This window comes from Pristis pectinata, chromosome 11 (genome assembly GCF_009764475.1).
Source record: "Pristis pectinata isolate sPriPec2 chromosome 11, sPriPec2.1.pri, whole genome shotgun sequence".
Lineage (NCBI taxonomy): Eukaryota > Metazoa > Chordata > Chondrichthyes > Rhinopristiformes > Pristidae > Pristis > Pristis pectinata.
Window position 1 is genome coordinate 10445490 of NC_067415.1, and position 17566 is coordinate 10463055.

A 17566-nucleotide genomic window follows, 5' to 3' on the forward strand; every position below is an offset into this window, starting at 1 on the left:
CGATGCCTTATCCTATCCAAAGAGGTTGTGTGCAGTGCATCCTGCAATATTCTGGTTTTGAAATGAACTGCGACCTGTTGGGGTATTGATTGGGCACTAGGGCATCATTTAATATTACGTGTCTGATGGTTTTCCTGTGATTGTGCTTATGGCTGCAGAGCACCCAAGCTTAAAATGAATATTTACACTCGGTTACCTTGTATCCTCTGAGGAGGTTGCATAGAAAAGAATCGGAAAAGCGTTCCCTGGTTCCTCAGCGGGCAATAGCACTCTACCATCCAGCCATATTAACCACGACTCAGTGAGTGACATTTTTGCCTCTAATTCAGAGAGCTGTACTCAAGTCCTGCAGTAATGACTTGAACACACAAATCTAGGCTGACAGTTCATTTCGACCGGAGCATGGTGATGTTGGGTGTGCTGTATGGTGGCTGGATGTTGAAACTGCCCACCAGACAGGGCACATAGGGGTTCAGTTGGGCATCTCCTCTCAAAGACAGCACCGTCAACAGTGCAACACTCAAGTGGGTATAAAAGCTACTGCATTCACGAGCAGGGGAGTTATCTCCAGTACCCTGGACAATGCTTGTCTTTCAGTTAGCATCACCAAAATGAATGGACTGTCCTGTTCTGGTGCAGGATTTTGACCTGAAAAAAGTGACAATTTCCTTCCCTCCCCACAGATTCTGTTCGACCCACAGAGTTCCTCTGGCAGACTATTTGATGCTCCAGATTCCTGCATCTGCATTCTCTTGTGACTCGAATGGATTTTTGTTATTTCTGGGACTTGGTTGCTGTATTTTCTATATTGAGACAGTTTTCTGTAAGATCAACAAGCCTGAGCTACAAATGGTGACCTTTAGGTTATAAAGAATAAGTTCTTTGTAACCTAAAGGTCACCATTTGTAGTGCAGGCTTGTGGTCATTTAGCAAAATGCCAATGGAGATGTTGCTATTGGTTTCAGAGCTAAACTGTTAGCAAGGGGTAAAATTAACCAGGGTTTCTTGCTCCGATTGGAACACAGACACACTTGTTTGAAAGTACAGATATGGTGAACATTGATTTACAACCTCATCCTATTACTGCAATTTTTGGATTACCAATGATGGAATTTCACCATTTATCTGCTTCTGCTCGTCATATGATCGCCTTTGTCACATTAATGGCCAAACAATCCATTTTGTTCAAATGGAAGGATCCAATACCTCCCACCACTTTTCAGTGGTTTTCTCAACTATAGCATGTTTAAACTCAGAAAAAATTAGGAGTGGTACTGTTGATCCTTCGCTTAAATTTGAGGAAGTTTGGAGTCCATTTATTCAATACTTCCATATGATATAAGCTGACCTTTTTCAGATCCCTTTCAATAACCCTCGAATACAGAGGAGCGGAGTTGACGACATAATAATGTTTTTTTTAATTGAAGAAATATCAGTCCAGTTTTTTGAAGTTTTGGTTTTTTTTGGTTTATTATCAATTTTTTTTGATTTGGGGGTTCTTTTCTCATATAATTAAATTTATTGTCAATTGTTCCTTTTGTATTTGTTCACTTAATAAGAGAACGGGAGGTCTACATTACTTTTTTTTTACTCCTTGTGATTAACTATATTAACTGTTATGATTGCTATCCTGGTCTCTTTGCACCATGTGTATAATTGCTAATGTTATATATATTATTTTGTACTAATTTGAAAATTAATAAAAAGATTGGAAAAAAAAAGAAAGAAAGTACAAATATGTGGAGATTAAGAACAGTTTCTGGCTAGACTTTGATATCCTGAAGCTGTTAAGAATGGCTCCTCAGTTGATATACTAGTTGTGGGCTGGGACAAGCTATTTATGAAGTCAAGAGAGGAGGAGGAAAATGAGATGGGGCAGAGAAAAAGAATAAAGATATTTATTTAGCATTTTTCATACTCCTTTCAGAAGGTCCTGATATACTCCATAGGCAATGAACTATTTTGGAAAAGTAGCCAACTCCATTGTTTTGGCAGTCAGGCAATTAATTAACACACAAGGTCCCATAAAACAGCACTATGGTAATGACCAGATAATCTGTTGATGAAAGGATAGATGTTGGTTAGGACACCAAGAAGAATTCCCTCAGTCTTTTACAAAACCGTATCTTTTATGTACATCTGAGAGAGCAGCTAGAGTCTTAGTTTAAGGTAATGTTAAAAAATATACAAAAAATGTGTAGATATCCCTGTGATTTTAGAAGTTGAGTCTGTGAGATCCAGTGGGCTAATTCTACGCTAAATGCAGTCTGTTCAGATTATAGGGCACACAAGTTTGCATTAGCCATGGTATCTGAATATCGCTTAAAGCATACAGCCTTATTGCTAGCTGTCTGAATGTTATTTCACCGTAGGATCTAATTCAATTATATTTTTTCACTTCAAATGGCGTTTAATGTTTTGATTTTGCTCTGAAAGATGATAACTTGTCCCTTTGCATAAATTTCAAACCCTTCCCTTTCTAATCTGCCTGATGAATGCTACCTATTATAAAAATAGAAATTGAAGCTAAAACGATGGTTCAAGCGAACTGACAAAGCATAGAAAATGGATTATCTAGAAAAATGGAATCGATTAAAGCTCGTTATAGTTTTGATTACTTTGTTGTAGCTTTGTTGATTTGTCATCCTTCACCTCCAGTGTTTTGAAACACAAATAAATTACGTTAAACTGTGACGTTAGTTTTGTCGAAGGTGTGGCTTTGTACTTTTGATCTGAATCCTCAGTGACATGCACTGACCTGCGGTCTTACATATCATGGATGTGTCCCTGGGAGGAGTGGCTGGGATACCGCTTCACCGGTTTCCACCAGTAGAATCTACATTTTACCGAAGCTTTGTGTAGTTTTAACATTGAAAGTAAAGATTCTTCTGTTGCTGGATGCTTGGCACAATAGGATTTTTAGAAGCAGCATTGAAAGATTTTTTAAATTCATTCACCGGATGTGGATTTTGCTGCCAAAATCAACATTTACTGTCCATCCCTTACTGCTGTTGAATGGCAAATCCAGTTTAATGTGGATAAATGTGAGATTATCCACTTTCTTTCTGAAAGCAGAAAGACAGATTATAGTGTCATAGAGTTATACAACATGGAAACAGGCCACTTGGTCCACCATGTCCACGACAACCAGTGGACCCCCACCCGTGTTAATTCCATCTTCCAGCACTTGGCCCACAGCCTTCTATGACCAGGCGATACAAGTGCCCATTTTGACACTGCTTCCACTACTCTCTCAGGCAGTGTCTTCCAGGCATTCGTTACTCTCTGAGTGAGAAAGGTCCTCCTCAGATCCCCTCTAAATCTCTTCCCCCTTACCCTAAATCTGTGTCCTCTAGTTTTATCTACCTCAGATATGGGGAAAGGGTTTATCTGATCGACAGTAGATTGGGAAAAGGGAAGGTGTAACGAGATCTGGGTCTCCTCGTACACGAGTCACTGAAAATAAGTTTTCAGGTGCAGCTAGCAGTGAAGAAATCAAATAGTTGTTGGTCTTCATTGGAAAGCATTTGAGTTCAGAAGCAAGGATTTCTTGCTATGTTGGACAGGGTCTTTGTGACATCTCATCTGGACTCGTGGGTGCAGTTTGGTCTCCTTATCTGAAGAACTGTGTTCTTCCTGTGAAGGGAGTATGACAAGGGTTTACTAAACTGATTTCTGTGATAGCAGGGTTAGGCTTATATTCACTGGAATTTAGGAAAATGAGAGAGAATCTTAAATAATTCTGTACAAATTCTAACTGGGCTAGATACGGGGAGGATGTTCCTGATAGCTGGAGAGACCAGAACCAGAAGTTAGATAAGATAAAATAAGATAAGATGTCTTTATTAGTCACATGTACATTGAAACACACAGTGAAGTGCATCTTTTGCGTAGAGTGTTCTACGGGCAGCCCGCAAGTGTTGCCACGTTTCCGGCGCCAAAGTATGCCATTTAGAACAAAAGTCAGGAGAAGTTTCTTTACCTAAAGTTTGGAGAACCTGTGGAATTCTCTATTGCAGAAGGCAGTGAAAGTTAAATCATCGAGTATATTCTGGAAGAAGGTAGATATATTTCTAAATGATCAAGGGATATGGGGAGAAGGTGGAACAGGGTACTGAAGTTGGTGATCAGTTGTGATTCATGTTGATTGGTGGAGCAGACCCAATGGGCCAAGTAGACTACTCCTGCAACTATTTTCTATGTTTGTGTGGTTTTGTTAACATCGGCTTGCTAGGCAATTAAGCCAACCTTAATACTCTGGGTCTGGAGTCCCATAAAGGCCAGATTATACAAGGTGGCAGGTATCCATCCTCAAAGGACATTAATTAATCCAAGTTTTTACAGCAATTCAATGGTCTCATGGTCTACACTATTGATACCAGCTTTATATTCCATATTTATCAAATTAATCGAAAGGCAGGATCCTGTCTTGTAAGATACCTATTATTGTTATCGTAAGGACATCAGTGGCACCACTAGACTTTTTCCTTTCACTGCATAAATCTCAGATGGATATCACTGTTCTTCATGGAAGAGAATCTGTGGTTGTGATGGAATGAAATCCAACATAGAATATGCTTCAGTCAACTCGACCACATCATTGACTTGATGGGTTAAGAGACACTATATTCAGGATTTCCTTTGGTTTTCATGGGTACTCAAAAATGCTGGTCCTGTCCAGTGGAATCGGAGACAAAACAACTACTTGGATCTTTTGTGTCTGTTTTTAAGAGGGCTTTATTCCATAATGGATGTTATTTTGTTCTTCTCTGGGATTGTCAGTTCATTGGAGATGTCACATCATTGCTGGTGGTTGATGTTAAGATACAAAATAAGGACCATTTCCCCCATCTTCCAGTGGAAAGCGAGGAAAAATGGGAAGTATCTCCCCATGCTGGAAGGTCACAAAGCATTTGACAACCAATGAATGGCTTGTGCAGCCAAATGTGGTAAAACCAATTAGCAGAATTGGGTTGTTCTGTTTTGGTGATATAGTTGAAGAATAAAATTTGACAGATACACCACGAACTCTTCCCCTCTGCCCCTTTTGTCCTAGCAATGTTATCAGGCCAGATTGTGCTCAATATGACCTGCACCTCTTAGTATCCTCGAGCACAGTTGCCTTTTGTAGCTGTGCTGCTCTGAATGACCTTGGAGCCTTGCTGCCATAGTTGTCATGCAAAGTGGAGCAGTGTTTGAGCTGTGACTCGGCTGCAATCCTGAGGCTCTGCCTGTGAACCATCTTTATGGCCTTTGGCAACTTATGCTGACAACAGCCTTTTTGACTTTCTAAATGTCTCTGATGATCAGACACATTGAAAAACAGTTGTAATAAATATAAATAATTTTCAAAAAGGGTTGAAAAAAAACTTACCATTTATCTGATGTACTTTAATTAAAATCAGTAATATTCTTTAAAATAAAGAAAACAGAATGACCTACTTGACTCCTATGTAGGTCAGTAGCTTCATTCAGACAATCTGCCGGCCATGGCTGGTGTGAAGTTGAAGAGGCTGATGTGAGATATTTCTTGCCCCTCAGCTCTGGATGATCCAAGTTTGCGTCTGGATTCGGTCGGTCCAGGGGCACAGTGTGAAGTCAGATATGTACTTCCATGCTGCAGCATTGGGGAACAGTCTGATCTCCACAGTCCATCTCTTCCAAACTGCTGGAGAAGGCCAAGTATGTTTCCAGCCAGTGATGGTGTTGAGATGACAGGCCTTGGTTAATCCTAAAGACTCTACTTCCAATATAATAGTACTCTTTGATAAAGTTATAGAGCAATACAGCATGGTATAGGCCCTGAGTCCATGCCGGCCACAGTGCCCACCCAGCTAGTCCCAATTTCCTGCATTAGGCCCATATCCCTCTAAGCCCTGCTCCTCCATGTACCTATCCAAGTGCTTCATAAATGATGTTCAGTGGTCTCCGTGCCAGCCTAAAATACATGCTCAGGACTCTGGAGTTGAACACCTAATGGCTGTGCCACAAATTCTGACAAATGTTATTGTGAAGCCCTCTGAATAAGTGCATTTTTTTTGTGAAGCGATAGGTGCTAATTGATTTCATGCTGGGTTTCCATCGACCCAGCATTTATATCAGATCCACACAACTAACCACTTTATACGTGAGTATGTAAACAAGACCAGAGGCATAATTCTTATGCATCAAAGTGCCAGCTTAAATACATCTTGTGACTAAACAACTTTTCACTCATTAACAAAAAAAAAACCTTGGTCTTATAATTTAAATCAAACTCTATTTGTATGTATATATGTTCACATTAACGTATCTTTATAATCACTTCTTCTTCTTTTAAATTAAGTTTAGCTTCTCAAAGTGGCGTGATTGGACTTGAACATTATTCTATGCATAGTAGTCCATATACATGACCACTATACCCGTTTTTATGATTATTCTGCATAAACAGGGATATTGTATGACCCGAATTGTATTTCCTCTGTTGCAGTTTTACCAACGCAAGATGGGAAAGTTGCCATTGTGACTGGAGGTGCTAAAGGGATTGGGTATGAGACCGCAAAGCATCTATCAAGACTGGGAATGCATGTGATCATAGGTAATTCTCTTATACGATAATATATAAAGCTGATGTCAAATTAGTAGTGATGCCCATGTTGCACACTGCAGCCTGCAGTGCTTAAGCATTTGTCTTGCAGAAGGAGATGCCTCTATACTTTATAATAATCGAACAGTGAACAAGGAAGGAACAGGCAAAGCAAGACAAGTTAGAGTTGAAAATCCCAAGAATGTTTCTCAGGAGGTTTTGAAAACTAACAGAGAATAAGATGAGGCAAAGAACAATGGCCTGGAAATTGGACGCTGCCATGCTGTTTGTCTTAAGTGCAGTGTGACCCAATGTGATTGGTAAGCGTCAAAATTATGCTCTCCTTCATGTTTACTGCTCTGCAGAAGGATGTGGCAGAGCATGAAATGCAACAGAAAGTGATATTTTGTCCTTTACCTACTGTATTGGTACCCACTACACTTTTCAAAAATGACACAACAGGATCCAACTGAATCCAAAAATTTTTCACTGCTACTTGGTCCCATCTGTCGAAGAATTAGTGCATTGACCTCATTAGTCACCTGAGAACCAACAAAACTGCAGTGGAAGCAAGTTATCCTTAATCTCAAGAGTCTACCTCAGAGAAGAAGACAAGACAGTATTATTTATCATATGTAGTTGGTGATAATTTTCAAAATGAATTTTAATTTTCAGAAATTGCTTGTATCTAAGAGATAATTTGTTGAGAATTGAAGTGGGTGTTTTCAGCTGTTTGCTTTGCCCATTTCTGCCATAAGCAATTGTGTAAATATTAAGACTTCAAGCCTCAAGTTTCAATATTTCTAATTTCCTTTATCATCAGTCCAGGATGCTGAGGGCAACTGCAGATAAATACTTTGTCAGAAGTGCAATTTCTGTTGCTGCCCGAGGAGAACCTGGTGTTTCTGATAAGTTGGCCCATCACACTGTCGCTTTGCAGGCTGCCATAAAGAATCGACAAGCAGGTTGATCATTCAGAGCAAGTACCCCTGTTAAAGTGAAATTAGCATTGAGGGGCACTAAATTATGTTGCCTCTGCAATACAGAAAAGTTTGTACCACAGCAAGCAATCAAGTCACTTTGGTTTAATTAAAACTCCATTGCTTTATACAGCATGCATGACATGCACAATCTATCCATTCATATTTTATTTGCTATCCATAAGGCACCACTCATAATCATTTTGGATGACAACTATAGCTTCGATTATTACACTGTGATGTGACAACATGGAAAGGGATACAAGTTATAGGACATAGGGTATGTCTCTCAACTATAATGTCACAATGTGCAACGGATTATGGTCTATTCTCACATTCTGAACAGTAGATCATTGACTTATCACAGAGGACATCAAAACATTGTGATGTCTCAATGAACAATAGATTAAGGACCATTTCAACAGCTCAGGTACAACATTTGGACAAAATGATTTTCATTCACCACTATGTTAGGTTATCTCTGATGCACATTGGTGCACGTCCTTTAAGCATTAGAATGGGACAACTGTTTGGAAATTTCATTATAACCACATCTGTAATGCTCTGAAACCAATATAACTGTCGAATCTTGATTTAATTTGTTTAAATCAATAATTGACAGTGAGGGTAAAATTGCAAAAAGTACTAGGTAAACTAACATTCAAATTTCACTTGATGATTGTAGGAATATGGTTCCTTATTGACCAGAAGGTTTTGCTTCTAGTTGCGAGTTATTTTTGTCTCCCTGTTTTCTTGCCCTTCTCTCCTGCCTTGAAAGTATCATTTCTTTGCTGGTTACATTTCCACGATCATCAGTCTGAAACATTAACTCTGCCTGACAGATGCTGCCTGACCTGCTGAGTACTTTCAGAATTTTCTGTTTTTATTTCAGTGATTTTGCTTTTCCCTTGATGAAAGCCAAAATTCCAGTAACCTTTTGAAAATATTTTTGTACCTGTATCTTTTAGTAGCTTCTGTCGTTGCACCCAAAAACCTTATCCACGTTTCTCAGCTCCTGGCCTAGAAAGTTCTCTGACCTAGCCAGCCAGTCCCAAAGTGGATGTCCTCAAATTTTCTGCATTTTGAACTTCAATCTACTGTAGTTTTACCTGTTATCGTAATTTGTCAATGCCATTTGCATTATCCTGCTCTTATTCAGGCAACTCTCTGCACCAATTAATGTAGTGGTGTCGCCAACAAAAGTAGATTATTCCTTTTTCCAAGTTATTTATAAACATAGCAAAAAGATGTCCCAACTTGTCCTTTAAAAAATCCATGAAATCCATCCCATTCATCCAAATCTCAGTCCGTCTGTCTTTAACAGATGACAGTAACTTCCACCCCAGTTGATGTTGGATTAACAAGGCTATAATTTCCAAGTTTACTTTTCCCAGTTTTCTTGGATACTGGAGTGATATTTGTCGATCACCAGGTATTAGCTGTGTTGCTTCTGTGTTGTCAATTAATGGATGTCAGCTTTAGAACTCGCTGCTGATTTTGGATTGTGCACTGGAATCTCTATGTCTGCCTGTGAAGGCAGACTGAAACTGTTTACTGTTTCATCTGAAAGGTAGTACCTTATACCCACAGAGCTGAACTAAAATGCAATCCCTTTAACTTCTGCAATTAACCTAAATATTTCACTGCTCCTTATAACGGAGTCATGGATTCAGACAGCACAGAAACAGAACCCTTGGCCCAATATGCCTATGCCAAACATCAAGTACCTATCTATGCAGCGCTTGGTCCATAGCCTATATATCCAGAAGATGGTTGTTATTGGTATTCTGATAACGATGTTGACTAGAGCACCAGGTCATCTTCTTATTTAGTTTTTCCTTGCTGTATACGTGCATGTAGATGGAATGTACCTAACGTGTGAGGGGACAGTCATCACCAGAATAATGTGCCTCCTGACTCCAAAAGGTCTTTCCACCTTCTACAAGGTGCATCATGGGATGGGATACTCTCCATTTGCCTGGTCCAACAGCATCCAGGACAAAGCAGCCCGCTTGATCGGCACCCCACCCACCACACTAAATTTTTACAATTTTTATTTATAATGTTTATATATAATTAATTATTATTAGTTTTTTAGTTATATTGTATATACTATTATATAAATATTATATAAAAATAAAAAAAATGTATAAATAATATAAATATTTACAACTCTGATGATGTGGCACCATCGGGACTTTGGAAGTCCTGGACTGCTAGATTTTCTGGACTGTTGGATATTACTCATTAATGCACCAACAGCTTTTAATTCACCTTTTTTAAATGTTGCAGGGTAATATGATAAATGTACTAGGACCCAGTAAGTTTAAAGGGAATGTGGGAACCAGGGCCTGCGAATATTTAAAGCGAGCGTAGGAAGTTTAGAGGGAGTATAGAAACCAGTGAGCCAGAGGCCAAGCCATTGGGATTTTTGTGGATTATTGGAATTTTACTGTATTTCCTTCACCCCTGGTGTACTGTACCATTCACAAAATGGGCTGCAGTTACTCACCTCGGCCACCTCATCGCAAACCCTTAACCTCTACCACCGAGATGAACAATTGGAGCAAATGCATGGGAACACCAGGATCTGCAGGTTTCTCTGTTAGTCACACCGCATCCCAACTTGGAAGCATCTCCTTCACCAACTTGAGAGGCAACTTTTTTACACAAAGGGTGGTATCCATATGGAATGAGCTGCCAGAGGAACTGGTTGAGGCAGGTACAATAACAACTTTAAAAAACGGACAAGTACATGGATTGGAAAGGTTTAGAAGGTTATGGGCCAAACACTGGCAAATGGGACTAGCTTGGATGGGGCACCTTGGTCAGCATGGACCAGTTGGGCTGAAGGACCTGTCTCAGTGCTATGACTCTATGTTTCTGGGTCTAAATCTTTTAACTCCTTGCTCAACCGCACTGTGAGAGTACGTTTACCAGAAGACCTGCAGTGGTTCAGGAAGACTTGATAGAGATGTACAAGATGATAAGAGGCATAGATCGAGTGGACAGTCAGAGACTTTTTCCCAGTGCGACAATGGCTAACATGAGGGGACGTAATTTTAAGATGATTGGAGGAAGGTATAAGGGGAATGTCAGGGGTAAGTTTTTTTTTACACAGAGAGTGGTGGGTGTGTGGAACGCACTGCCTGCAGAGGTGGTGGGGGCAGATACATTAGGGACATTTAACAGGCTCTTAGATAGACACACGAATGATAGAGAAATGGAGGGCTATGTGGGAGGGAAGGGTTAGATAGATCTTAGAGCAGGATAAAATGTCGGCACAAGATTGTGGGCCGAAGGGCCTGTACTTTGCTGTAGTGTTCTATGTAAGACAGCTCACCATCACCTACTCAAGGGGATGGTCAATGAACATTGGGCTTGCTAGTGAAGCTTCTATCCTGTTAAATGAAGAAATGCTTGAATTTTTTCTTTTGTGTTGCACAGTTGCCAGTAGCAGCTACAAGTCCTATGTCTATAAGAAGACAGAATGTTTGTTAACTATTTTGTGTTTCCATTTTATTTCAGCTGGCAATTGTGAAGATCCAGGGCAAGAATCTGTGAAGAGAATTATCAAAGAAACAAGGAATAACAAAGGTAATATACAGCATATGATATGAAGCATCTGGATTGCATGGAACATCTTGCTCTATTTTAAAATTCTTGTTTGGAGATGATAGGGACAGAAAAGAAGGTTTCTTTAGAGATTTGAAGCCGCTTCTGAGAATATTGGAAAGATGTTAGGAACTCAGCTGCATCATTAATGTTTAGAGAGGAGTCAGTGACAATGTTAAAACATTATAATTTTTTTGAACCATTGTCTCAATCTGGTGCTCAAAGCATTATTCAAGGAGAAATCCACCAGTTCATTTTCCAGTACCTCTCGTTCAAACAGTAGAGGATATCAGGTGCAATAGTGTTGTGATTATTAAGTGGACTAGTGGTCTAGAAGCAGAGTTTAAAGATCCAATGACATCTTGATCTTATAGAGGTGTATAAAAATCATCAGCGGCATCGATAGGGTGAATGCACACTGTCTTCTTCCCAGGGTTGAGGAATCAAGAACTAGAGGGCATAGGCTTAAGGTGAGAGGAGAGAGAGTTAATAGCAACCTGAGGGGCAACTTTTTCACCCAGAAGGTGGTCTGTATATGGATTGAGCTGCCAAAGGAAGTGGTTGAAGCAAGTAAATTAAAAACATTTAAAAGACACTTGGACAGGTACATGGATAAGAGAGGTTTAGAGGGATATGGGCCAAATGCAGCAAGTGGGATTAGCTTAGATGGGCATCTTGGATGGCATGGATCATTTGGGCCAAAGAGCTTATTTCTGTGCTGTATGATTCTATGACATTGGAGTGGGAGAATTTAAAATATTAATTCAGTAAATGTCAGTAAAAATCTGGCATCACAAATGATGATTGTTGTAAAAAGCCATCTGGTTAACGAATACCCTACAGGGAAGGAAATCTGTGCATCTTCTCCAGCCTGCCTTCTGGGCGAGTCCAGGCATGCAGGTTGATACTTAAGAATGACTAAATGCATTTAGTTAGCAACAGGTGGAGATGTCACTGAAGCTGGGCCTGCCAGTGAAGCTCATATCCTGTAAATGAACACACACAGACAAAATGTTAATGGGGAAATTACTGACCTTGTGAGCAAGTATGTGACTGGGCACGAGGAAACTTGTTCCTAGAATGAAACTTCATTGGTCAGACCCTACCAAAGTGCTGGGCTCAGTTTTAAGCATCAAACCTTAGTGAAGATATATTGGCCTTGGAAAGGGACACAGTGTAGATTCATTTGGAAGAGATGAACAAGTTAGTTTATGAGACCAGATGACATCAACAGCTTTAGTTTCTTTCATTTACAGATTGAGGGGTAAAATGATTTTGGGATTTGATGAAATCAAATTTCTAGTGATGGAATAAAATAATAGCCTGCATTGATATAGCATTTTAATCAAGTAACACATCACAAAACATATAATAAGCACCAAGCAAAGTGACACTAAGCTGAAGAAGGAGACATGAGGATTTGTGACCAAGTTGTAGGTTTAAGGGAAGAGAGCTTCAGAGAGGGAATATGAGAGCCTGGGATTGGCCTGGTGCCAATTTTGCCTGTTGTGGAGTGATGGGCCAGAACTGAGGGCAGAATACTCAGGACTGCAATGGTGGAGGTTATGTAGAAAGAAAAAAAAGCCATGGAGGGATACAAACGTTGGACTGAAAGTTTTAAATATGAATTGCTGATGGGCCAGTGAACATAGAAGAAGAAGGCATAAACTAAATGCTAGCACTGAGTTCAGGAAAGGCATTTAGAAGTGGAAATAGCTTCACTTGTAGTTGCTGGATCAGTTAAATATCAATGATATGAACCAAAGCAGGTTGAAAGTCTCAATCAGTATCTAATAAATAGGTCCAAGGTGCTGATTTGTCTTCTCCTGATTCTATTCTTCTATAAGCTTTAATGAACCGCAAAACTGAACCAGTTTATCTGATGGGTTCCATTAAGCACAGTGCCTATTGGATGGAGAAGCATTAATGGCAGCAATTAAAGCCCAAATTTGTTATTCCATGCTTGTATCCAATAACGTGTTAGCAATGGTTGCAGTTCAGAAAAAATCAGTTGTACCTTAAAGCATTAGAATCTAGTTCTCACAGTTCATATATGTTTTCTGAAACTGTTTCAATTGCTGATGAAGGGTCTTGGCCTGAAATGTCGACTGTTCATTACCCTCCATAGATGTTGCCTGACCTGCTGAGTTCCTCCAGCAGTTTGTGTGTGTTGGTTCAATTGCTGGCACTGTTTTGTAAAAATAAATGACTTCTGTCTATAATTCCAGTGCAGATAGTACTTACAGGTTAGTGCAGGCACGGTAGTGTAGCTGTTAGCACAATGCTATTACAGTGCCAGCGACCTAGGTTCAATTCCCGCCACTGTCTGTAAGAAGTTTGTATGTTCTCCCCTTGTCTGCGTGGGTTTCCTCCGGGTGCTCCGGTTTCCTCCCACACTCCAAAAAGATGTATGGGTTAGGAGTTGTGGGCATGTTATGTTGGTGCTGGAAGCGTGGTGACACTTGCGGGCTGCCCCCAGAACAATCTACGCAAAAGATGCGTTTCGCTGTGTGTTTCAATATACATGTGACTAATAAAGATATCTATCTATCTATCTACAGGGAAAAGTTGCTCCATGCTCTCTCTCTCTCTCTTCCTCTTATATTGCAATAAGATCAGGGCTGAAGTTCTACACCAACTCCACTTTTTCACTCAGTCTCCATTATCCCTTCTGTTCCTAGCTGTTCAAGAATCTTTCAGTCTGTCTTGAATATAATCAAAGACTGAGCATCCTTTGGCCTGTGGGTGAAGAACTATCTCCTCAGTAATAAGTGGGTGACCCATTATCCTGAGACAGTGCCATCAACTTCTAGGTGCACCAATCAGAGGAAGCAGACTGTCTGCATCTACCTTGCCAATCCCTCTAAGAATTGTATGCTTTTCAATGAGAATACCAACCATTTTTCTAAACTCCAGATAATATAGAACCAGTTTGTTCAACCATTTACTTATGACAACAGCTCAAGTATATCTAACATTACGGACACCAGCCTCCCCTCCTTGGACTCTGTCTTTACCTCTCGCTGTCTTGGTGAAGCAGCCAGCATAATCAAAGACCCCACCCACCTGGGACATTCTCTCTTCTCTCCTCTGCCATCGGGTAGAAGATACAGGAGCCTGAAGGCACATACCACCAGACTTAAGGACAGCTGTGATAAGACTATTGAACAGTTCCCTTATACAATTAGATGGACTATGACCTCACGATCTACCTTGTTGTGACCTCGCACCTTATTGCACTTTACTCTGTACTGTTATTGCTTTTACCTGTACTACATCAATGCACTCTGTACTGACTCAATGTAACTGCACTGTGTAATGAATTGACCTGTACGATCGGTTTGTAAGACAAGCTTTTCACTGTACCTCGGTACAAGTGACAATAATAAACCAATACCAATACCAATGACTCTAATTTCACTGAGATCAAAAACTTAGCAGAATGGGAAAGATGTCCTATTTCCTTGCTGCTAATCATCTTAACTTGAAAATGCAATGCTATTTTATTTGAAGGATTCTAGATAACCCTACAAATACAAGGAAGTTTAAGTGTATTGAAAATTATATTTAGTGCATTGAAATAAAAATCACAAATGCTGGAAACAGACAGGAAGAGAAAAGAGGGATAAATATTTGCGATAAAGGGCTGACAGTAAGAACCCTTTGATCTTTATCCCTCTTAAAACTAGATTATCTGGCCATTACTGTGGTGTTGTTCATGGAGTGTCCGGGTTTTCTACATTGCATCAGTGACACACTTCAAAGTGATTTAATTGGCTGTAATGTGCTTTGGGCATCCTGAGATCATGAAAGAAAGCGAGTCTTCCATTTGGTGGGAGCTCATTAAGAAGCATGTTAATGACCTGCATTTAACAATTAGAGCTGTAATGATTTTTTTCAGTTTCTGACATATTAGAATTATAGGTTAAATTTTTAATAATGTTAAAGTGATTGCCACCAAGTAATAAAGTAAATCTCATTATTGCAGTATAAAAAATGACAATTGTATGAAATTTTGGGTGGATCAAAGGCAGAAAAAAAGCTTAGAGAAGTTCTTTTTCATTCATGCTTTGCACGACACAGTAGTGAGTACACAGGAATATGAGCTAAAAACAGACAATGCCAAAAACACTCAGCAGGTTAGGCAGGATCAGTGGAAAGAAAAGCAGAGTTAGTTAGGACAGCACAGTGGTGCAGCTGATAGAGGCACTGCCTCACAGCACCAGAGACCCATATTCAGTCCTGACCTCGGGTGCTGTCCATGTGGAGTTTGCATGTTCTCCCTGTGACCATGTTCTTTTCCTTGTGCGTACTCTGGTTTCCTCCCATATCTCAAAGATGTGTGAATTGGTAGGTTAAATGGCCACAGTAAATTGACCCTAGGTGAGTGGTAGAACCTGGGGGCAGTTGATGGGATTAATGTAGGATTAGTGTAAATGGGTGGGTGATGCTCAGTGTGGACTCAAGTGGGCCAAAGAGCCTGTTTCCATGTTGTATTCCATGTTTCAGCTCAATGACCCTTCATCAGAATAGGCAGATACTCTGGCATTTAACCTCCAGCATATCTCAGATGATCTTGCATGTGGATGTGGGAGATGCATTGGGGGGGATGAGTGGCTGATAATTAACGGACCACCCAATATCAGCCAGCATAGTTCAGACCATTGCATACAGTTCCAGTCGCCACATTACAGACATCTGTTTGTCATATTGTGAAAAGAGACAGGTGCACAATATTGGTTAATTGGTAAATTGGTTTATTATTGTCACCCGTACCGAGGTACAGTGAAAAACTTTGATTTGCATGCCATCCATATGGATCATTTCATCACATCACCATGTTGAGGTAGCACTAGGGAAAGGCAAAAACAGAATGCAGAATGAAGTGTTACAGTTACAGAGAAAAGTGCAGTGCAGGCAGACAATAAGGTCCAAGGCCATGATGAGGTAGATTATGAGGTCAGGAGTCCATTTTATCATACAAGGGGACTGTTCAGTAGTCTTATAACAGCAGGATAGAAGCTGTCCTTGAGCCTGGTGGTACGTGCTTTCAGGCTTTTGTATCTTCTGCTCGACTGGGAGGGGGGAGATGAGAGAATGGCTGGGGTGGGAGGGGTCTTTGATTATGTTGGCTGCTTTACCGAGGCAGCGAGAAGTGCAGACAGCATTCATGGAGGGGAGGCTGGTTTCCGTGACCTGTGTCCACAACTCTCTGCAGTTTCTCGCAGTCTCGGGCAGAGCAGTTGCCATACAAAGCCGTGATGCATCTGGATAGGATTCTTTCTTTGGTGCATCTATAATCATTGGTGTGGGTCAAGGGGAACACAAATTTCTTTAGTCTCCTGAGGAAGTAGAGGTGCTGACGCACTAGAGAGCATTGCCGAAGTATTTCTAAAGGGAAGACCAGAACTTACCAGGAAAGGATGAAATAGGTTAGATCTCTTCCCCTGGGGTGACTTCCCTGAGCGGTGACTAAATAATTATGAAAAGTCTTGATAGAGCAAACACAAAAAATGCTTCTGTTTGTGAGGGCAAGCAAAACTCAGAGGCTGTCAAAATAAATCTGGAGTTTAGAGGAACATTAAAATCACCTACTATTACAACCCTTTCTTACAGCTATCGGCGATCTCCCTACATGTTTCTTCCTCTAACTCCCACTGACTATTGTACAGTCCCATCAAAGTGATCACCCCCTTCTTATCTCTAAATTCTATCCATATAGCCTCACTGGATGATCCCCCAGGAATATCCTCTCTCAGTACTGCCGTGATGTTCTCCATAATCAAAATCAGAACTGCCCCTCCCCTGTTACCTCCACCTCGATCCGGCCTGCAGTGTCTGCACCCCGGAACATTTAAGATAAGATAAGATATCTTTATTAGTCACATGTACATCGAAACACACAGTGAAATGCATCTTTTGCGTAGAGTGTTCTGGGGGCAGCCCGCAAGTGTCACCATGCTTCCGGTGCCAACATAGCATGCCCACAACTTCGTACTCGTACGTCTTTGGAATGTGGGAGGAAACCAGAGCACCCGGAGGAAACCCACGCAGTCACGGGGAGAACGTACAAACTCCTTACAGACAGCGGCGGGAATTGAACCCGGGTCGCTGGCGCTGTAACAACGTCACGCTAACCGCTAGTTGCCAGTCCTGTCCATCCTTCAACCATGTTTCTGTAATAGCTATAATATTATAATCCCATGTGCCTACCCATGCCCTGAGCTCATCTGCCTTATCAACTTTGAACATAGCACAGTACAGCACAGGAACAGGCCCTTCAGCCCACAATGTCTGTGCCAACCACGATGCCACATTAAACTAATCCCATCTGCCTGCACCTGATCCCTATCCTTCCATTCCCTGGATGTTCATGTGCTTGTCTAAATGCCTCTTAAACACCTCT

The 17566-nt window shown here is 40.6% G+C and overlaps 1 protein-coding gene across 1 annotated transcript in view; it reads left to right on the top strand.

Annotated features, from left to right (window-relative positions):
* The window catches only part of dhrsx (dehydrogenase/reductase (SDR family) X-linked), a 204489-nt gene that overhangs the window by 42099 nt on the left and 144824 nt on the right, over nucleotides 1–17566 (top strand). The window contains exons 2-3 of the mRNA XM_052026158.1: nucleotides 6470–6577; nucleotides 11074–11142. Coding sequence (XP_051882118.1) covers nucleotides 6562–6577; nucleotides 11074–11142 — 85 coding nt within the window. The 5' untranslated portion in view covers nucleotides 6470–6561. The remainder of the gene's footprint in view (nucleotides 1–6469; nucleotides 6578–11073; nucleotides 11143–17566) is intronic.